The sequence below is a fragment of the Channa argus genome, chromosome 8, assembly GCF_033026475.1.
Source record: "Channa argus isolate prfri chromosome 8, Channa argus male v1.0, whole genome shotgun sequence".
Lineage (NCBI taxonomy): Eukaryota > Metazoa > Chordata > Actinopteri > Anabantiformes > Channidae > Channa > Channa argus.
In genome coordinates this window covers 11,938,487-11,960,992 of record NC_090204.1, presented here as the reverse complement: position 1 = coordinate 11,960,992, position 22,506 = coordinate 11,938,487, and the positions used below count along the sequence as shown (strand labels likewise).

The window sequence follows — 22,506 nt, the reverse complement described above, 5'->3', positions numbered from 1 at the left end:
AGTCTCTTTTTACTCACCCATACATCCCTCTCCATCCGGTCGACGCTGCATGCCAGGAGGACAGATACACATGAAGGTACCGATCAGGTTCTTGCAGGTCATACCCTTAGAGTCACAGTCATCAAGACCCTCTGAACATTCGTCCTGGTCTGTTGAGGGACAGCAGGAGTTGGCAAATAGGTAAAACTACAACAACTGAATCCTCTAAAATACTGTTACACAGTGCTGTGAAAGATTCAAAAAAATGTGAAGTGGCACTTCACAGAAAATCAGAAAAAAAAACAGATGAGAAAATCTGATGAGCTTTACCTCTGCACATGCGCTGGTCATCTCGCAGCACATAGCCAGCAGGACACATACACTCGTAGGAACCAAAGGTGTTGACACATCGGAAGGCACAAAGCAGAGGATTCTGGGAACACTCGTTGATATCTGCAAGAAGTAATGAAGTATAATTCGTTTACAGTAGAAAATACAAATTTGCATTGGGCTGTGTGTGTGTGACTGACCTTCACAAGTCATCATGGGCCCAGGTTCGAAGCCCTCATGGCAGGAACACTCAAAACCTCCCACTACATTGGTGCAGTTTCCATTTCCACATGGGTTTCCTACGGAGCACTCATCGGTGTCTGGAGAAAAACCAATGAAACATTCTTGCAGTACCTTATATTTTAGCATCATCACAGAAGAGACAGGAAAAAACACCAAACCTCCCTTGTAATATTGATTTCAGTGATCCATTTTTTGAAATGGCAATAAGTGCTCACATGTAACAGTTTTAAAAAAGAAACCACACAGCCATGAATTTTTCTGCAGCTGTATCACAATGAATCATGGAAATATTAATTAACTCCATTAGCATCCTTCTTACCTATACAGTTGACACCAGTGTAATCCAGCTGGTATCCGAAGGGGCATTCACAGCGGAAGGAACCATCTGTGTTAATGCAGATCCCATTCTGGCAGATGTCCGGGTTATCTAGACACTCATTCATGTCTGCAGAGATCAAATTTGCATATTTTTTTAATATACACAACAGCTTCCCTGACTTCTTCTTTAAATTCAAGGGTAAGATGAGCGTCGCAGCACTAACCTTCACGAGCATCACCTGGTCCAGGCAGGGCTCCGTGGCCATAGGGACACAGAGTGTTAAAAGCAGCTGGAACCACACCAAAAAAGGTCACCTTCATTATCTGACAAACAATACTGTGTGCATTATATATGTCTTAATTACAACGTGTGTGTCTGTGTTACACACCATTGCTCTCTCGTGGGCACAGTTCACAAGGAAGCCCCCAGCCTTCTCCAGGCATTTTGCTGCAGCAGCACTTGGCCTTGGTGGTGTTGAAGGCTTTGGGCACAGAGCATTTGCCTGCTTCAAATTTAGTAAAGCAGAAGCTTTCTCTGGTATCTGTAAAAGAAAAAAGAGGATTCTGTTTTCTCTGTGAAGAGACAGTAGCAAATCTCATATCGATGAGACACACAAAGACGAGAACCTCAGAGTTGGGTTTAAAATATTAGTGTTCCACATTAATTCAACATCTTCAACACTGTCTCACCATAGCAGTGCCGTTTGTTGTCAGAGAGTACAAAGCCTGGTGGGCATGAGCATTGGAAGCTGCCGGGAGTGTTCGTACATTTGCCAAACTGGCAGTTGTTGGGGTCCACATCACACTCATCGATGTCTGGAAGGGAAAACAAAACAGTCATGAATGAAGAGGAGAGGTGAGAACAGGGGCGTGTGCTAATGTATAATTCTTGAGTGTCTGTATGTCTCTGAATCCATAATATTCAGGTGTAGGTGTTTATTTGTGTTGGTGTCTTACCTATACACTGGTCATTCTGCACCTCATAGCCAGAAGGGCAGATACATCTGAAGGATCCCTCCATATTCTGGCAAGTTCCGGGAGAACAGGTGCCAGGCAGACTAAGACACTCGTTGATATCTGTGAGAAACAGGACATTGAACAAATCAGAAATTATTTATTTTTAATCAAGCTATGTATATGCAGTATATTACCCTGCTCATACAGTAATAATTTCCTTAAGAGCTTACCAACACAGTTCTTTCCATCTGGTGTATTCTCATAACCCTCGTGGCAGAGACACTGAAATGAACCAAGCTCGTTGATACACCGGCCGTTCCTGCACACTTGTCCCTGGTGGGCACTGCACTCATCTACATCTGTAAGAACATGGACATTGAAAGAATTAGGACAAGTCCTCTAATTTAGAAAACCCACTAAATTTCATTTAATTATAATCTTTAATTCTAACACAATGACAGTATAACTCACAAGAAACCACTAAATACACTTGACAAGATTACAAACACTAAATGACTCATACCCATGCAGTCATTGTTGTGTGTGAGCTCAAAGCCGGGGAAACAGAGACAGTTGTAGGATCCAACAGTGTTTTTACAGGTACCGTTGCCACATGGCTGTCTTTCACATTCATCGATGTCTACAAAGAACACAGAGAACACACTTCAGGCAATCATAATGTGTTTAAAATGTATATTAGTCGTTTCACTCTTCAGAATCAAATGAAAGCCAATGTTGTGTGTGTTAATACAGTTTCTTTCTCACCCATGCACATTGTCGTGTCAGCAGTTGCTTTGAAGCCATTGTGGCAGAGGCAGCGATAACTTCCCTGTGTGTCAATACACTCTCCATGGCTGCACACATTAGGAATCTCCTGGCACTCATTACGGTCTGCGGTGAAGAGACAGCAAAACTGTATGTGTTACAAGTCTGCAACTAACCAGTATTGCAGATATCAATTAAAGTGCTGAATATCTGTTGATCGATCATTTAGTTTTCAAAATGTTGAAAATGTGACATCTTAAAAGTGATAATACCAAATCAAAAGTGACATAACAGTTTTTTAATAAATACACAGGAATAGCAAAAACATTGATAATTATTTTCCTTTGAATAATTACTTGAATAAATGTATTAAAACTCTTGAATATATATAAGATTCTATCACTCAAGTAACTGATAATTTGTTTGGGAACTAATATTGTTCACCAACTTTGTATGTAAAAGTGCCAGTTAAGCTATATACAGTTCCATCCATTCTATAGGTACTAGTAAGAAGGGACAGACAGGTTGTACTCACCCACACAGGCCCCACTGGGGGACAGTTTGTACCCTGGCGAGCACTCGCAGCGATAGCTGCCTGGTATGTTGATGCAGTTGGCATTACGTTGGCACAGGTTGTCCCCACTGTTACACTCATCAATATCTATGTGGGCGGAAGAAGGAGAGAAATAGTGGACATCAATCACAGGCTCTATAACTGTCTAATCAGAGCACACTGCTTGTGGACAGCAGAAGAGAAAACACAACAGTGAAATTTTGGCTGTGGTACAGTTCAGATATTTTCTGGCAGGTTCTGTATGATGGAAGGTTCTGGCATTCGGACTCACAATACTTGTCTTTACAAGAACATAAGTCATGTGGGTAAAAGCAAATTAACTCAGCTGAGTGGATCACTTGTTAAAGTGGCTCTTGGCCAGTGTTACTCTATATGTGTGTGTGTGTGTGTGTTGGATTGTACACAATTTGTATGTGTTTATACTGTCATGTTTAGTGGTACTGTACAAAGTGTTTTTTACTAGGGCTGTTGTGTGTAATGAAAACAAACTGACTACAGTGGATCGTTGTCTACATGTTGATTTGGCACAGTTTTTACGCCGGATGCCCTTCCTGACTCAACCCTCCCCAATTTGTACCGGCTTGGACCAGCACTGCACAGCTGGAGATGGAAATGGGCTCTTAGGGGTTCAGAGACACTTCGACATATAGCTGGGAACGGGGATCGAAACCACGACTGCCTTACCAAGTGAGCTACAGCCGCCCGCATAGTGATCTCACATTTGATGCAACTATATATGTTTTATGTGTATCTGCACATGAGTTTTAGAAATCAGATTCAATTTGCGTGATCTATCATTGAAATGTGATTTTCCCACATGGCTCCCGATGGTGCTGTAGTGAGATATAGTTCAGGCTGTATTACTTCACGTTGCAACAAAAAAAAAAGAGTGGGTAAAGTTATCTGAGACCTAAACTTTACCTTCACAAATGAGCAGTATGTTGTTATAGCTGAAGCCCATGGGACATTCACAGCGGAAGCTCCCAATCTGGTTGATACACACTCCATTGGCACAGATACCTGGGATCTCCCTACACTCATCAATATCTGCATAAAACAACATCAGAGAACATTAAAATAATGTGTTCTCTATAATGTGAACAACATATTGTTAATCATGCTTAAATCTGTGCCAGTGTTGACCTCGTGTAATGACCTTACCGATTGGCTTGCCAGTGTGAATATCAATGATGAATCCAGGAGCCTGGTTACCACAAAGTAACTGGTACTCAGCTGAAACAGTCAGGACAGAGGAGACTTTAATGACTAGTATCTGAGCAGTTGTGGTCTGAAGCAGTGTTTAGTTTGTGTCAGCGTTTCATGAGTGAACCATATTGACACTCACAGGTTGCAGGAGTTGGACAAGCCTCGCATGGCTTATTCCAGGCCTTCCCCACATTGTAGGCACAGCAGCACATTTTTTTGGTCATGTTGAAAGATAGCTCGTTCTCACACGTGTCATTGAAGTTACGGTAACACACACTCTTTCTCATGTCTGTATTTAGGACAGATAACAGTCAATCCAAAAATATCTTGGCATTCAATAGGATTTTTAAGTACAGTATTGGAAGTAAGAATAAATATGTTCTGGAAAAAGAAGTCTTTCCAACTTACCCATGCAGTTGTTTCCTCCATTAACCTGCATGTATTCAGGTGGACAAACACAGGTGTAGTTGCCCAGAGTGTTGTAGCAGGTACCAGGTCCACAGATGCCAATGTGAGTTGTGCACTCGTCAATATCTGCACATAACCATATGATAAAAGATAATGAAAAATTGTAATGAGGACATTGTATTTAAGTCACTTAAGATTGATTCAGTCAAAAGAGGTCATTCATTGTAATTTATTTTTTAGTTCTTACCCTCACAGATGCGAGTCTCCTCATTCAGATAGTAGCCTGCTGGACACTCACACTGGAAACTACCAAAGGTGTTAACACAGTTTCCACCCTGACAGAGACCTGGCAGCTCCTGGCACTCATCAATATCTAGAGAACAAGTCAAATTGTTAGATCCAAAGAAGTAGTGTTTTGACTGTATGAAACCCAGTTTACACAACAAGCCAAAGTTAAGTGTATTGCTGCTGCCATTTTTAAGTCAGTACAGGACTGGTAAATTGAGAAAGATGGATGGTTTACCTTCCAAGATAACGGTGATGGGGTTGGGCCTGAATCCCTCTCCGCCTGGACAAAGAGTCTTATATTCCGCTATAAAGAAAAAAAGTGTGAATAAATGTGAATAAAACATTTTGATGTAAATTGTACTGTAAACATTATAGCAATAGACTGGTCAAGGTGGCTCATACTTGAGTTGGGGGCAGGGCACAGTTCACAGGGGTTTCCCCAGGCTCCTCCAAGGGAGCAGCAACAGGAGGCTCGGGTCACGCCCACTCCAATCTCTGCACTGCAGGAGATTCCTCCGTCACCACGGGCAAGGATATCCAGGAAACAGTTGCCGACTCGGGTATCTGAGAAAGACACACATTCACTTGTGAATACGAGTCAGAATATGTCATGTTTCTGTCACTAAAAAGCCTCTTGTAGGTTAAACCTGTCAGCTCTCAGCGCGACTTACCCACGCAGCCAACTCCAGTGGGGTTGAGCTCAAAGTCGGCTGGGCAGTTGCACTGGTAGCTCCCTGGAGTGTTCACACACAGCCCGTTGATGCAGTTCACGGGGTCCGCACACTCGTTGATGTCTGCAGTATACAGGGAAACAGACACACACACACAAACCCAAGCTCAGCAACACCTTTTTTGACTTACTGTGTGAACCTATTACTTTATAGTGTATACTGCATGCTGCAGAAAGTACAGAAGCCAAAATTTTTTTTTATTTTGTTTGTACCAAACATTAAGCTAAAGTATTAAAATTGAGTTGAAGACACATGACTAAAACAGATACATCTTTTGTATTTTGCAGAATTTGAATATCTTTGATCAAAGAGCTCTATCTGACAATATGTGTTTTTAGAGATACATATACAGAAGTGCTACACTGACCAGTGCAGTTTCCTCCGCTGCGATCCAGTTCATAACCATCATCACATACACAGCGGAACATCCCTGGAAGGTTCTGGCACGTTCCAAAGACACAGATGTTCTGAAAATTACACTCATCAATGTCTGTGGCAAAAGCGACAAAAAGAGGGAAAGATGTTAGTTCCACTGCGTGAATAAAAAGGAAACAGTTGGAAAAAAGAGAATAAAATGTGACAGAATGAGTGCAGCACCTTGACAGGCTTTACTGTCTTCTGTTGGAGTAAAGCCCATCTCGCATTCGCAGCGGTAGCCACCTGGAGCGTTCAGACACTGGCCGTTCTCACACAAGTTCACATTGTCTGCACACTCATCCATGTCTAAAACAGACAAGCTTAATGCATTAAAATGTCTATACATACAGCACATAGTATTTAGTGTTCATTTAGGATTAATAAACCTTACCAGAGCATGAAAAGCCATCTCCATTAAAGCCCTCCTTGCATGTACACCTGTAAGATCCTGGTGTGTTGACACAGTCTGCATTGGGGTTACAGTTGTGGTCCTCTAAAGAGCATTCATCCTGATCTACAGACATAGTGAGAAAAATAAGCTCAAGAGTCAGCATGGTCACAAAAAACTGTCATTTAAACCAATCTTAAACAGTAAAAATATTGTGTAACTAAATCACAGCTAAGAATTTCTGAATATATACTCACCCACACACTTGATGCCATCTCCCACCCAGCCATCTCGGCAGCGACATTTAAAGCTTCCAGGAACATTGATGCAGGCAGCATGCATGTCACAGTTATGAGCCCCAATCTCACACTCATCAACATCTGCAGAGATGTAGACATCAATTAGCCAATAAACAGATTTTTGTTTCATTTCTATTTGCCAGCCATTTGCATGTGTGGATGAACTATTGCAACACCCGACTCACACACACAGAGACCTCTAAGTTAGACCTCTAAGGGAGAGTTGAGCCCATAATGTGTGTGTACCTGTGCAGCCCGTGGATCCTTTCTTCACAAAGTATCCAAGTTGACAATGGCAGATGAAGGAGCCTTTGGTGTTCTCACAGTCACCATGGAGACAGATGTTTTGGTTCAAATCACACTCATTTACATCTGAAGGGACACAGATAATACTGTGAGTGAATGTTCTCGGCAGAAAATAAGACTGACAAGTGCCAGACAAGCAGTAAATTTATGCGTCGGACAGAACAAAAACATAATGAGGGAAAACAGTTTAAAGGCTGATGTCAGGCTGTTTTCTTCATCTTACCTATGCAGGTCCTCATGTCCATCGAAGCCATAAAGCCATCATAACACAAACAGCGATATTCCCCGGGAATGTTGGTACACTGGCCTCCATCACAGATGTCTGGAGTCTCCTCACACTCATCAATATCTAAGAAAAACAGCAGAAATAAGCATCAGTGCTTTGAGATGACTTTGTTGTGAATTGGAGCTATATAAATAAAGTTGAATTGAAATTAAATTAAAATACAGATCGAGTATACTGTCCATATCCTGCATTTAATTACCTGAGCAGGTCCTGAGATCAGGCATCAGAGCGTAACCTTCACTACAGCTGCACTCGTAGCTGCCCTCCGAGTTTGTACAGTGGGTCTCACAGCCTCCGTTCATAATGGTGCATTCATCAATATCTGCAAAGAGAGGTCACAATTACAACTTGTTTGTTTGTTTAGACATCCAGGAAAAAATAATAATGAAAATTATAAATAAAACAAGTGCTACATCAAAAATTATCTTATAAACAACCCAACACAACAGTGTACTTTTGAGACTTTGCCTCACTCACCAACACAGCCCTGTCGATCTGGTGTAGCCTGGTAACCTGTGTCACAGGTGCACTGGTAGGTTCCAGGCATGTTGACACACTGGCCGTTCTTGCACAAGGTGTCACTCAACTGGCACTCATTTACATCTAAAGCAACCAACAAACAATAATGGAAAACAACACGTAACATAAAATATCATGGATCGTACCTCAGGGTTGGTGATGAAAAATAAAATTTCTTGGCTTTGAAATTATATGGCAACATTTGAATGTTGTTTTAGCCAGTTTTGCACAACAATTGCAGCTATGCAACTAAAAAATCAAAAGAGAAAATGAACATGACTAATGTTATGAGTACAGCAACTTAAACATGATTCAGATGTGTTGAAACTGATGTATATGAGGGTGACTCACCTTCACAGGCAGAGCCATCAGTGCTGAGTGAATATCCAGTGGGACATTCACACTCATAACTCCCTTCAGTGTTCAGACAGGTCCCTCCTTGGCACAACAGGGGGTTTCTCTCACACTCATCAATGTCTGTCAGCAGAGAGGAAAGAAAGAAGGAAGATGAGAATGAGATTATATAAAGACATATTTAATGATTCAGTTCAAGTGTGTGTCTGTGTGTGCAGTGCTTTTTTCCAACCTACCCATGCAGTTCTTCATCATCATGAAGCCGCTCTCATAGCCTTCGAAGCACTCACACTCAAAGCTGCCCGGTGTGTTGACACAAGTACCCTGACCACACAAGTCAGGGGAGATACGGCACTCATCAATGTCTGAAACACAAATGAATCAAGAAAAGAAAGTTCACTAAGACTTTACTATATGTCATCCACAGTACTGTATAAACATTTTCTCTCTCTCTGGCCATTTCTCACACCTGTGCAGTTCCTCTCTTCGGCAGTAAGAGCGAAGCCGTTGTTGCATCGACACTTGAAGCTGCCGATGGTGTTTCGACATGTCCCATAAGTACACAGACCCTGGAACACTTTACACTCATTCACATCTGAAAGAAAAAAAAAAAATCTTATTAATGCATAGATATTATAATGTCACCAAAACTCATTAAAGTACTGCATATCTATAAACTTCGTTTGCCAGTCCTACACAAGATGAGCTGGCATTTCAAAATGTTGATGATTTCAGTATAAATTCAGATTGATTGTATGGACTATGATATTATGATATAAATATGATATTTGAAAGTATTCATACAATCAGTTGACCATTTCAGATCAATAACAGACTGCCTAATAGACTTCATCCATAACTCTTTCCGAGACCAGTGAGTACTGAGGCCTTCAGGTCTGGTATTTGTCATAATGCAGCCTGCACCTTTTATACATGGATCTGGCTCGCTTTGGTTCTTGTGCTGTAGACTAAATGGATGTGTCCATATTCAGTTAGTTAAGAATCCAGGTACCTTTGTAGAAGGGCCTGCCAGTCAGAATATCTCCTCTGTTGGCAAAGCCAGGCCCTCTGGGGCAGATGGTTCTGAACTCAGGTGTGCCTGGTTTGGGACACTCGTCACAGTCGATACCCCATGCAGCACCCACTGAACAGCAACACATGTCCACGCGGTATCTTCCTGGCAGCGGCTCACCACACTCATCCTCATGCCACTTCTTGTAGCACTGCTCACTACGCATATCTAGAAAAGTCAGTTATAAAATCAAGAACACGTTCGTCTTTGCTGAAATTACATCAGCTGATACGGTGTGCAGTCCCCTTACCAACACATGTGCGTCCGGTGCTGTCCAAGGTGAGACCCTCAGCACACTCACAACGGAACGAGCCCTGGGTGTTCACACATCGGCCATTCGTACACACTCCAGGGAACACCTCACACTCATTAATGTCTACAGGGAGAGGGACATTTTAAGAGCCATGACTACAAGGTGAAACGCCCACAAACTGTTGTTTTTCTTTTTCTTTTTTAAATGAAATCTGCTGGGAGAACATAAAGGCCCATTAGAAGGACAAAAAGGTGAAATGACTTTCTGGCCAGTGATGTTGGGCGAAGGAAGCACTGCAGATTTGTCACAGCTCATTGGGTTGTTTGAATGTTCTTACCTTCACAGACAAGGCCCTTCATACGAGCAAATCCTCGAGAGCAGGCAGTGTCTAAAAAGACATGACAAGACAGCAAGATGTAAAAAAAGAATTTCATGAGAAAGCATTGTATGTCATTGTATGTCATGTACATTGTATTTATTACAACATAATGTCAGGGGAATACTGGTCTTTAGTTAATGTTTAATAATGGATCAGTTAAGTCTTAGATAGACTTACATTTTTGCTTGCCTTGTACCTCACTTGTAAGTTGCTTTGAATAAAAGCGTCTGCTAAATGACTAAATGTAAATGTAATGTCCACAATATGGTGATGAATGTGAAAAATCTGTAACAATCTTTTTTATTATCTTGATCATAGATTATTAATGTAATGGTAATATAATTTAGATGTAAGTTAGTTCTTAATCTAACATCATCGACCATTCTGACTTCTACAACTGAAGTAAACTGCACTAAAGAGGTTCCAGTACAATGTCTCATTTATTTCCTTAAACGATTACATTTCTTTTAAACCTTTAAGCTCCTTTGGCTGAAAATACATGCAGCTTTATTCAAAAACGCTGGTGTCAGCCTTGATGAAACTATGTGTTTGTTTCCACTGACCAATCTCGCAGGGTTCACAGGGGCTGCCCCAGGCAGCACCTAATGTGGAGCAGCACTCAGACTTCAGTGTGGCTCCATTGATGTTGACTTCGCAGCGGTTGTCCTGTATTGTCAGCCAGCATGTGCTTTTCATACTATCTGCAGAGCCAAGGTCACAAAAGAAAAGACGTCTTGTAAACAAACACAGTTTTGTTTATACACAATGTTTCCCACCAATGTATTTACATAATCTGGAGTCTTAACAAATGTTTTGAGTACAATTTCTTCCACATAAAACATTTGGAAAGTCAATATTTAGAAGATTTGTCTCTGCACCACTAGTGGTCGCATTCTCCACAGGGTACCTTTGACTATGGCAACATAATACACCACAAAAACAAATCAACTTGTCATCCAACACTCTGCTAACTGTCAGGCAACTTGTGTCTGTGGCTACACACTGAGCTGAGTAAAGCCCAGTCAACATAACATTTCCTATACTCTCCTTTATAATCCTACGCTGCTTCACTCCCAAGGAACTGAAAAAGTGTAATATCATAAGAGTGACGCCTTATGTCCAAAACCACAGAGCCACCCAAACACAAAGTCACAATTTACTTCGCCCTGTTGCCCACACTCAGTAACAGACACTAAAACACTCAACAGAAAAGAACGAAAGATCCTGGAGGACTTTGCAGACCTCTGACAGAGCCTGTTCATGCCATATGTATGAGTGTATTTATTTAATGACTCACTCTTCCTCCCAGTTACAATAACATCTGTATTCTGTATTAGCATGTAGCTTTCTCCAAATGATTTCCCAATAGTCACAAACACCACACAAGTGGAATATTTAACCTTAGCAGTGAGTCTTACATACCACATGTCATTCTGAATATGCGTCAGATCTCACTGAAGTAAACTAATCTCAGTGTGAACCAAGGCCATTATCTAAAGATGTTACTGGCTCTGGATTGTCTTTGGAAGCTTAAATTACCTCAGTGTTTGTTGATAAAAGTGGAGAGTAAGCCTTGATTCAAATTATTAGACACCCGTTATTATTTTCTCATACAAGCGACTTATGAAATCCTGAAATCTTGCTCAAATTTGCATCAGGCATTTGTGAGGATGGATGACTTACCCACGCAAATGGTGTTGGTGGAGTCAAGTTTACTTCCATGGCTGCATTCACAGTTGAAGGATCCAACGACATTGCGACACACACCATTGATGCACGGGCTGGACTTGCATTCGTCAATATCTGAAACATGTGCAACACACACCGAAGGTCAGGAGTGAAAGGCTGATTCAAATGCATCGTCTGGCAGTTTGAAGCACAATGCATGAGTCTTCATTACATGACCCTCATGTTTACGTGAAACTAATGCCATCTGTTAATAATGACACTTCATAATGACGATCGGAACGATTGCTGGCAGAAATGACAGAACACGTGAATGGGAAGTGCACAAGTTGTTTTGTGTGTCAGAGAGAAGGTGTGTAGTGTGTGTGTGTGTGAGAGAGAGAGAGAGAAAGGAAATGAGTGTTTACCTTCGCACGTCTCTGACTCAGGTTTAAAAACAAATCCTTTTGGACAGGAGCAAGTGTATGAGCCAGGAGTGTTTCTGCATAGACCATTGTCACAGAGCAGACGGTTCACCAGACACTCATTGATGTCTGAAGGGAGCAAAGGAGTTATCATCAACATTTAGAAAACATTCAGGAATTATGTATATTTATGTAATTCCTAATTATAGGAATAATATGCAAACTGCCGGCAGTGGGACTTTCAAAAAACATACTCCCAGACAAATGACATTTTGAATCACTTTCTAAACAAAATATTTCGCTATGGCTGTGCTATTTGGTCTGATATGACCAGAGTTAGCTAATGTTAGCAAACTTGAGAAAGAAAGTACAGTTTATGACTAATCTTTGGCTCGGGCACTGATACAATATTGTCTGAGGATTTGCTTTACACTGCAAATTTAATTGATCATCAATAAGGCACACAGATTTACTTGATACGTTAATACATATCCAAGAAGGCATTAACTCTAAATCAACTCACCAACACAGTTTTTGCCACTGCTGTCAGACTCATAGCCAATGTTGCAAATACAGCGATAACTTCCTCTCAGGTTCTCACAAATGCCATTCTGGCAAATGTCTGGGTCCAGGGCACACTCATTTATATCTAGAGCAAAAACCAAATATCCAGCAGAGTTAGACCAATACTGATATTTGTTTCTTATTAGTACTGTTTGAACGTTCACAGTCAATGAACAGCATCCTCACCTCTACCATCGGTTGTGATGCCAGTACCACTGCTGCACACAGCTTGAAACTCAGCTGAAAGATACAGTGAAGGATATAAATGACATTCTGTAGAGGGTTATTCTTTCCTGCTTCTCTTTAGAATTAACCATGAGTTCTAACAATTCTAACAAATAGTTTAAAGGTACTACCAGAGGTTTTGGAAGGACAGGGTTGGCAAGGTTCTCCAAAGCCATGTTCAGGATTGGCACAGCAGCACTCTGACCTGGTCACTGCACCAGGAAATGGACGTGAGCAAGTGCCCATCTTTATGGTGCCATAGCAGGTGGTTCTAATGTGTGTGTCTACACACACTCTCCCATCCACATCAATAGCCAGGCCTGTTGGGCACTCACAGCGGAAGGAACCCTCAGAGTTGATGCAGCGGCCATTCATGCAAATGCCAGGTGTCAGACACTCATTAATATCTGATGAAGAAAAAATATATTGCACACATCAGCTTCTGTTTATGAAATCAGGCAGACGTGTTTTTACAGAACAGTCATTATGGATTCATAAATCAGTCTAAAGGAGAATTCCTTCAGAACTCACTTAACAAATTAAATATGCAGATCACATGAAAATATATGAAAATATATGTATTTCAGCCTTCTTGGGTTATGCAAGTCTCTATTTTATGTATAAATAATCCCTAATTTCTTCTTCCACTAACTCAAAAAGACATTAATAAAATCATTTAGTAGAATAACAGTCAATGAATTATTAAAACAATATATTAAATGAGTCCTTTAGGATTATCCCATCTGTACAATTTCTTTCACATGTTCATTTTTCTAAAGCTCTATTTTTGAAGAAATTAGGTCATGGGGAGTTAGCATTATCTAGATTGATATGTCTTGTATTTGGGATATGCAGCTGTGCTGTCTGTTTTACGGTGTGACTGCAATGGAATGACAGCTGCTGTTAAAGCTTCCAGACAAAATCACTCAACAGACTCACGAATTCCTCTATCTATCCGTTTCTGCACTGTGCGAAAAAGCACCTTGGGGCTGTTTCCAAAATTCTGACTTCTGCAACAAAACAGTGCACATGGTTTCATCAAGATACTATCTGCAGGATTTCAAAGAACACCTAATCTGTCAACGCTGTTTTGAGGCAGTAGTTTTTCGACTTAGCCCAAATTTTGAGGTCTGTGTTTGGACTTTATCTAGTCAATCACACATACCGGTACAGTAGCGTCCATTTGGTGCTAGTGAAAATCCAGGTTTGCAGATACACTTAAAGCTGCCATCCTCATTGATACACATGCCATTGAGACACATGTTGGTGGTGGCACATTCATCATGATCTGGTGGGTAAAGGGATTGGAATTAGGTTAACTTGATGCATGAAAAAATGAAACAATTTGTTTTTGTGTTGCTTCCTTACCAATGCAGTTCTTTCCATCAGGTGTGAGCTGAAAGCCAGCATTACAGACACACTGAAAACTCCCTTCCATGTTGACACAGCGCCCATTGCGACACATCACTCCATTCACAATACATTCATCAATATCTAAAGACAGTCGAGCAAGACATTCATTAAAACAGAAGTTGTGCATTGGAGCTTCAATGTTTTTTAACAACTTCACTAATATAGGCCTAATAAATTAGTATCAATTAAACTTGATTACAGTAATACAGATCAAAAGTAGAACATACCAATGCAGGCTTGTTTGGTAGGTGTTCCCTGGTAGCCCTCATGGCACTTGCAGTTGTATGATCCAGGTGTGTTAACACAATCTCCATTAATACATGGGTTACTCACACATTCATCCACATCTTGGAAAAAAAAATCAAACAAATCAAATATAACACATTACTTTTTCTGAGTGTCAGAGTGAAGTTTAGCAGGTCTCCTGCAAGCGTCAATCTACTCTGGAGTCAAGTTCCTTAAATCAACAGAAGATGGCACTGCTGTACACACTATAAACACTGGCACAGTGGTTACAGTGTAGCTCAGGCATGTTATTTAGAGATGGCACACATGTGCACATGTGAGTGTGCGTTTCTTACCGATACACTCTCCACGAACATCCTGCCTGTAGCCCATGTTGCATTCACAGCGGTAGCTTGAGATTGTGGGAATGCAGCGTCCATTCAGACACAGGTTGGTAAAATGTTTGCAGACATCAATGGTGTCGTTCAAAGAAACAGTGCCTGAGAATACACATACAGAAGAATTACAACATAGAAGCAGCATTTTGTAATAAGAAATGAGCCATTTTGACTAATGTCATTTAACAGATTTATTCAAACCAAAAGAAAGACTCAACCTATGTTTGGGTGGTTCTTAAGTCCACCTCCATTGCCTCCGAAACTCCCAATGCCCCCTCCGTTGCCACCAAAGCCTCCATTACCATTGCCATTAGGTAAATTGGGGAACTTGTGTCCATAGTTGAATCCGTTACCATTGTTGTTAGGGAAGTGTCCATTTGGGTAGACATGAGGTAAACCATGTACCTGGGGGACACCCACAATACACAGACGCCTAAACTCATCTACAAGGGAGACACACAGAGAATAAGTTAGTGGAGGCTGTAGGTCACATTCAAGTTTTCCCAACTAAGAGTTTGTATTTCAACAGTTTAAGTCAATTATGACAATAATTGAGATTCACTTTGGATCAGCCGAACCACTTGAAGCTGTACTATGTATTATGTAAAGTGTGCTCATGGTTTTAAGACTCTTACACTTTGGAAAAAAAAGTTTGCAAAAACTTTCCTTTATTGAGGTTCGTAAAGAGTTTGTCTTTGTCGATGTGCTAATGTAGTATAGTTAAATAGATGGTAGTTGAAGAGTCACAATAAATCAAACACACATGCTCAAGTGCACAAACCAGATTTGGTGCTACCAATGAAAAAAGCAGAAGAATTCTGATAATTCTGATATGGACAGTTATGTATCACACAATCTCACGCAGATGAGTAGTTTTATGAATTCCAGCTTGGTTGAGAGAGATGATGGGTTATTATGTTTACACACATTTTTTCCATCTCTCTTGGCGCATGACATCATGCTCATCAGTGTGAGTGGATGCTCCTACCTCTCTCTACTAACATTACTATGTTGAACTAATTTGAGTTGGAAAACATTTATATTTTCATGGATTTTATTTACTGCATATGCTCATGCCAAATCATAGACAATCTGTTGTGAAGACTGACAGTTTGTTTTTTTGTTTTGTTGTGTTTGATTTCTTGGTTAGCATATGAACGTCATCAATGTTCTCTCCCAGTTTCAATCTCACGTCTCATCCCTTTATTTGGGATCAGCTAACGTCACTGCTGGTAGAATCGGGGATGGTTGTTAACAGCTGAAATGTATCTTCTATCCTGTCAGTTTTGTTTTCACATGTACTCACCAGAGCCCCTAACAGGGCACATCTCAGGCAACGTTCCCAAAGCCCAGCAGCGTCCTGTTTCACAGCAACACTGCATCTTAGTGTACTGGACATTCATCTCCCCAGCACAGCGGCCGTTAGCCAGCGCAGAAAAACAGGTTCCTAAACGCTGATCTGAAGGAAGAGGACATCGTCAATAGATTTAGACAACTGAACAGGCAGTAATATAAAGTAAAGCTCAGTATATGACGTCATAACAGAAATCAGTGGGCAAACATGGCTATTATCATTATGTATTTTTGTCACACTTGTGTTAAGCTACTATCTAAACAAAAAACTTCAGTTAACACCTTTTTTCACTTCGGCTATGGTAAGGTTACAGGTACAAGTGGGAAGGCTGTTCTGCCGTCTTCTTGGTGGCTGGGGTGGAAGTTCTTTATGGGATAACAGTAAGAAATGTTGCCTGGGACCCAACAAAGTCTAGGCATCTAAAGGACTGCTGAAAGGGGTCTTATTTGTTACAGTTGGCCAGTTCAGTGTCAGTGGGGCAGGAGAAGGGGCTGGAGTTCAAAGTGTGTGTGTAAGGCATAAATTGAGGTGTTTTGTAGACAACTGACGAAAAGAAAGACTAAAAGAAAGCACATACATGTGTTGTGTTTTAGAAAGTGGACAACATATGTGAACAGGAATTTAATATGAATCTACAGAAGTGTGTGTGAGGCGGTACATGTGTGTGTGAGGTTGGGGGAGGGTGAGGAGTGGGGAGCACAAGTCGATTAACTCGCTAATGAGCCCGCAGTCTGGAATTAATCGGCTCCATGTGGAGCAATTCTTGCCAATTAGATGGAACAAGAGGGGCTGTACTGGGAACACATAGTTCACACACCCACACCCACACACACACACACACACAAACAACACACTTGCAGTACATTACACATTACAAAACATGCCTAAATTTACACACAGATAGAGAATACTGTGTTTGTGTACAGCTCATGTTGTACTGTACACAAACACAACCAGAAAAAACATTCCATAGGAATGACGAAGCTGGAGGCATGATGGGGGAGGGATGCTGATGAGGATGATGATGGCTTAAATTGGATCCAGACTCTGCTTTGCTCGCTAGTGTTGCTCTACTACACAAGCATATGCTTTCATTTGGTGAGGTGTTTTTACAGACTGACTGACTGGTCAGGTCTTTTTTTTCCCCAGCGTCCACCATGTGACATGGCATTAGGCTCTGATTACAGGTCCCCCAACAGCTCGCAGTGGCCTACTTCGCACAGTACAGTACACAGGCCAAGATACCTAGGGTTACATAGTAGAACATACAGTAACATTTGAAAGTTTGTAAAAAATGTTGTGTTTCTGCATAATTGCGTAAATGTAATGTAAATGTAAATGATCTAAACTAAATTAAGACAACCCAACTTGTTTTATTATTTACTAAAGAAAAGTATGCAAAAAGTATGTCAATCTCTATAATTATCAGTTCATTTGAAGGGGGAGTCAGTATTTTAAATTATTGGGATGACAAATTATTGGGATGTGTCCAGGAAGTCTTGCCTTATTTAAAAAAAAAATCAATGCCTTGACAACAAAGGTTTGTAGAAGTGTATTGTGCCTTAAACAAATAAGATTTCTGAAGACTTTATGAGAGTTGGCAATGATGATGATTGTGTTCATGGCAGAGTTGCAAGAAGGAAGCCACTATACTCCATCTACAGTTTGCTCAAGGCCATGTGGATAAACCAGACGTTTGTTGGAAGAAGGTTCTGTGGACAGATGAGACCAAAGTAGAACCTTTCAACTTTGATCAGAAGTGTTATGACTGGCAATGACCAACACTGTTTTCGGGCATAAGAAGATTTTCCCATCTTTAAAACATGGTGGAAGCAGCATTTGGGCCAAAAAGGATTAACAAACGTTTAAGTGCCACTGAAGTAGAAAGCAAGAAGTCTGATTAAAATAACAATTAGCTCTCTTTTATTTACTTTACTTTATGTTCTAACCACAAAAAAGCAAAGAAATAAGGCAGCTGGAGAAAAGTGTGTTAATCACACGAAGATAACGCAGTTTATTTTGTCTCTCTTCACAAGCTAGAGTTTGTGTGTAAGTGTGACTGTGGATCACTGCTTTGGAATATCAAAAAGATATACATCTGGCCTAGACCAGTCTTATTTTGTTTGGGTTTACTTATCTCTCTGTTTCCTTCCAATCTAGTCTTGTCCATTTTGGCAGTGGGACAAACAGAGGAAGGATATAGGGGGTGCTGTCTGGCACCTGTTTTATTTCTCTCTTTTTCTCTTCAGCAGGCTGCAGAAGTAAAACTAGGAGCCACAACTAAAGGAAGTGGGATGTAGGATCCAGATGTCAGAAGCCGGGAGGAAAAAAGGGCCAAAAGGAAATGATAAGATTGATCAGGAAGATGAGAGTGCGAGAATGCGTCAGTTTTGTAGATACAGAGTTAAAAAAGAAAGAAAAAAACAACAGCCAGAAGAGACAGCTCCAGAGTAAACAGAGAGACTGAGCTGTTAGCTGCATTTTGGCATGATCCATGCTTCATACAGATGAAAGCTAAAGTGAGAAACTGAGAAATACAGAGAAGAGTGATATATCACTTCAGGGAAAAAGTAGAAAGTGGATGACTGTGGGGAAAAAAGAAAAATATGGTTGTGCATAAAAACATACAGATGGAGAAATTTTAGGTTTGGGCAAGTGGAGCATTGTGTCAATGTGCAACATTCTTTAGCACACCAGTACAGGCACTCCAGGCTGCCAGCTTGTACTTTATTTCTGATTATTTTCCACTCCTCCCTCCAATGCTCCACCTGTTTGTTTGAAAAACATGACCGAAAAACTTGGAATACTTTCATTTTTTCTTTTCTCTTTCCATCTTCTGACTCTATAAGTTGCCTGTTATCTCTCTTATTCCCATATTTTAATCTTTTAATTGGTTGTTCTTCACTTTCACTTCATTTCATGTTACTTTTCTGGCTAAATGGGAGCAAATACCTGCAGTCAGGTTCCAACATCTTGTGGAAAGCCTCACAGAAAAGAAAGCATTTGTACATCAGCAAATAAATCCTTGTGGTTTTAAAATGGTGATATTTAATGACACAAAGATCTAATCTTAAAGTGTTCGAATACCATTGCCTCATTGGCTTTATACGATGTGTTAGGTGTGCTATGCTGAGGTTAGCAGTGCCATCTCTTTTTAAAAAAATCTTTTTCCTCTTTGTTTTCCCTTTAAACAATAACCATGTTTATGTATGTGCACATGTGGGCACATGTGAGTCTGGGAATGACTCTTTTTAGTATTTTCAACACATTTCCTCTTAATTGTTTTTGAAACTAAACCGAGAAGCTCATAATTTTCCACAGATGATAGTTATATTAAAAGTAGAAAAGAGCTTAAATTGGTACAATAACATGTATAATGAAAGATGGGATTAAGAGGAAACATGTATTTTCAATTACAGCAATCCTGTGTTTTAACTTAGCTACAGGAGCTTTTATTAGTGAACAGTTGGTCTGGGTCTTTGATGCTGTTAGGGTGGACCATGAGCTGTCCGTTTTAGGGCTAAATATTAAAATGATATATTAACACCTGGTTGTGTTTTACTGGGGCTGGCATGAGAAGTGAACATTGCAGGAATGCATTAACACTTGGTAGCATTTCATAGGAAATGTCAGTGAATTATCCATTGTGTGTCATAGCATCTGGGAATGAGTCAGAGGAGCTCAAAGATTAGAGTAGATTAATGCTGTCAAGGCTAAATAGTGCATGCAAGTGTGTTTGTCTACACATGGTGACCACAGGTCTGAGGGCCACCTTGACTCATCAGTACTACCCTCTCAGGAAGTATTGATGGAGGGAAGGGAAGTTACTGGCCAGATGTGAGGCCTAACTAGCAAGGGGTTGAGGAAATGCAAAAATCTGAGAGAAAGAAATTCTGGATGTGTACATTATATGTATATGATATGTGTACAGTGTGTGAGACTCACCCACACATCTGGCGCCATCTGTACTGGTGATGTAGCCTCGTGGACAGTTGCAGACGTAGCTACCAGCAGTGTTGGTGCATTCACCTCCATCACACACCCCAGGAATGGTACTGCACTCATCAATGTCTGAAGGACACAGTTTCATCATAAATACCTCATGTTATCACATCATAGGACACATCTGTCAAGCACTCGCGCATGATTTTACAGATTTTTCAGTGCTCAAATTCTCTTTGTTTGGAAAGACACAGTAGCCTGCTGTCGTAAAACTTTATTGCACCAGCACAACAGTATCTCCCTTTAGGGGAATTCAGCACACCAAATGGATCTACATTGAACCAAAATATATTACTTCACTTCTGATGTGTTCAGCTCAGGCTAAAATTCAAGATTTTGATTGGAGACATGTGAATGAAAGAAACAGTATAATAATGTAATAATGTCTGTAGCACCGCAGAAGGTCAAAACCAGCAAGTATTGATGGTTAGGCCTGAATTATCGTTGTTCAATCTTTGATTGGAGATCTATTGATTTAAATTATAATTTATAAAACAGGTTTAACATTTTTTTGTCATACCTAAAGATAATCAAATATCAGTATTGCTTTTGCATTGAAATTGAAAATTCAAATATTTTATTGTTGAAACATTTAAGTAAAGCATAAGGAAGAGCATAGATTGATGTATTGATGTAAATATATTATGTACAATAGCTTTTGTTTTGCAAATTTCAACAAAATTAGAGGAAATGTAGAGGAGAAAAAACAAAACTGCTCATGTTAAAGGTAATACACTGCCATCATTAGTCTCAGAAACATCTGCAGAGTCTGAGAGTACCCGAGTATGGAGCCTGGATGGAGCCACCTGGGTGTGTTACATTTTATGGTGGCATTATGTTGTATTATTCAGTGAGAGTGGGTATTATTGCTCCATGACGGGGGAACTCAAAAGTGAGGTTCCAGAAGGTATTGGGTTTTTATAATGTCACGCTTATTTATACACACACGCAATTACTGCCCCAAAGAGGGGCATAATTACAGCATTACTGCAGACGTAGCACTGCAGTACATGTGTGCCTGATGCATTTACTTAAAAAAGTAAAGGGTGTGTTAGTGTTTGTCTTTGTAGGAGTAAGGACATGTCTAACGTTTATCTTTCTGTGTGAATGTGTGTAGTAATGCCTGTTGTGGTGAGCTACGAGGCTGTTCTTCCCCTGCTGACTCCTGTCTGACAGCAGTGGCAGGAGGCTTAGGTGAGGCTGTAAAAGCCCAGCCAAATAAACCTTGTGTCAGCAATGGCAACTGCTGGCCAGACATTACTCCACACAAACATTGCACTAGGGAACTCACTCTGTGTGTAAAGGGAAATGTATGTCACCTGAATAAATGTCTATGACGCAGCCACCCAATCTGGCATGTGTATGTGCATGTCTGTAACACTCATCAATACATGAAAAACGTATTTGTAATTTAGCCCCATTCTAGTTTTTCATCTAATTGGAGCTGAGATGAAAGTGTGAGTGTATCTGTCCAGAATGAGTGCGTGAGAATCCACGAGTGTCGGACCAACAGGGAGGTCCGTGTGTAATGAGAAAGTCTCAGAGATGCTGTAAATGTTTCTTTGTTCAACACTAACAGCTGGTTTTGAGCCAAAGGACTATATTTATGGAAAGAAAATGGAAGGAAAAGCACAAAAAGACCAAAGAGGTGGAGGAAGGGGGAAAGGAGAGACTGTTAAGCAAAGTCTGCGCTAAAAGCCAGCCATAAAACCAGGTGCTCGTCGTGCCCAAAACAATCAGACATCCATGACATCTTAACTGCACTTTATCTTAACTGCTCCAAAACCACTAATTTCACTGTGAAAGCTCTCAGTGAGACTGTTTGTGCATTATCTCAAAGGGCATTTCAATAAAAACCTTCCCCACAAGACCTGTGGTGATTGTGAAATTTCACTAAACACAAGTTTCCTGCAGATCCATGACTAACATTCATAAGATACACGTCACAACTGTTCTTTTGCTTTTACAAGCTTTTTAAGCTTTACAAACTGTGAAGTCGTTCTCTTCTCTCCTGCACAATAAAATCCTACAATCAACAGCAGCTGCCACTAATGCTGACAATATTAGCCAATCAACCAATAGCATGTCTAGTAACTGAGTGATTGTTCACTTAGTTTATCAAGCAAAAATGTGAGAGTTTCTAGCAAAGATCCACAGATTTTA

General features: G+C 40.5%; 1 protein-coding gene across 1 annotated transcript in view; it reads right to left on the bottom strand.

The window, feature by feature from the left end:
• The window catches only part of fbn2b (fibrillin 2b), a 58,850-nt gene that overhangs the window by 6,196 nt on the left and 30,148 nt on the right, over window positions 1-22,506 (bottom strand). Inside the window, exons 9-55 of the mRNA XM_067512972.1 lie at window positions 20,287-20,412; window positions 16,294-16,446; window positions 15,206-15,430; window positions 14,946-15,089; window positions 14,592-14,711; window positions 14,320-14,445; window positions 14,117-14,239; window positions 13,083-13,358; window positions 12,913-12,966; window positions 12,686-12,811; window positions 12,166-12,291; window positions 11,756-11,875; window positions 10,636-10,773; window positions 10,031-10,081; window positions 9,691-9,816; window positions 9,381-9,608; window positions 8,838-8,963; window positions 8,605-8,733; window positions 8,366-8,491; window positions 7,973-8,098; window positions 7,695-7,817; window positions 7,433-7,558; window positions 7,150-7,275; window positions 6,862-6,984; window positions 6,608-6,730; window positions 6,397-6,522; window positions 6,167-6,289; window positions 5,740-5,862; window positions 5,471-5,632; window positions 5,304-5,372; window positions 5,028-5,153; window positions 4,781-4,906; window positions 4,512-4,661; window positions 4,328-4,399; window positions 4,088-4,213; window positions 3,128-3,253; window positions 2,593-2,718; window positions 2,351-2,467; window positions 2,058-2,186; window positions 1,828-1,947; window positions 1,561-1,686; window positions 1,260-1,412; window positions 1,095-1,160; window positions 872-997; window positions 510-629; window positions 310-432; window positions 18-149 (exon numbers count right to left, since the gene is read on the bottom strand). Coding sequence (XP_067369073.1) covers window positions 18-149; window positions 310-432; window positions 510-629; window positions 872-997; window positions 1,095-1,160; window positions 1,260-1,412; window positions 1,561-1,686; window positions 1,828-1,947; window positions 2,058-2,186; window positions 2,351-2,467; window positions 2,593-2,718; window positions 3,128-3,253; window positions 4,088-4,213; window positions 4,328-4,399; window positions 4,512-4,661; window positions 4,781-4,906; window positions 5,028-5,153; window positions 5,304-5,372; window positions 5,471-5,632; window positions 5,740-5,862; window positions 6,167-6,289; window positions 6,397-6,522; window positions 6,608-6,730; window positions 6,862-6,984; window positions 7,150-7,275; window positions 7,433-7,558; window positions 7,695-7,817; window positions 7,973-8,098; window positions 8,366-8,491; window positions 8,605-8,733; window positions 8,838-8,963; window positions 9,381-9,608; window positions 9,691-9,816; window positions 10,031-10,081; window positions 10,636-10,773; window positions 11,756-11,875; window positions 12,166-12,291; window positions 12,686-12,811; window positions 12,913-12,966; window positions 13,083-13,358; window positions 14,117-14,239; window positions 14,320-14,445; window positions 14,592-14,711; window positions 14,946-15,089; window positions 15,206-15,430; window positions 16,294-16,446; window positions 20,287-20,412 — 6,057 coding nt within the window. The remainder of the gene's footprint in view (window positions 1-17; window positions 150-309; window positions 433-509; window positions 630-871; window positions 998-1,094; window positions 1,161-1,259; window positions 1,413-1,560; window positions 1,687-1,827; window positions 1,948-2,057; window positions 2,187-2,350; window positions 2,468-2,592; window positions 2,719-3,127; window positions 3,254-4,087; window positions 4,214-4,327; window positions 4,400-4,511; window positions 4,662-4,780; window positions 4,907-5,027; window positions 5,154-5,303; window positions 5,373-5,470; window positions 5,633-5,739; window positions 5,863-6,166; window positions 6,290-6,396; window positions 6,523-6,607; window positions 6,731-6,861; window positions 6,985-7,149; window positions 7,276-7,432; window positions 7,559-7,694; window positions 7,818-7,972; window positions 8,099-8,365; window positions 8,492-8,604; window positions 8,734-8,837; window positions 8,964-9,380; window positions 9,609-9,690; window positions 9,817-10,030; window positions 10,082-10,635; window positions 10,774-11,755; window positions 11,876-12,165; window positions 12,292-12,685; window positions 12,812-12,912; window positions 12,967-13,082; window positions 13,359-14,116; window positions 14,240-14,319; window positions 14,446-14,591; window positions 14,712-14,945; window positions 15,090-15,205; window positions 15,431-16,293; window positions 16,447-20,286; window positions 20,413-22,506) is intronic.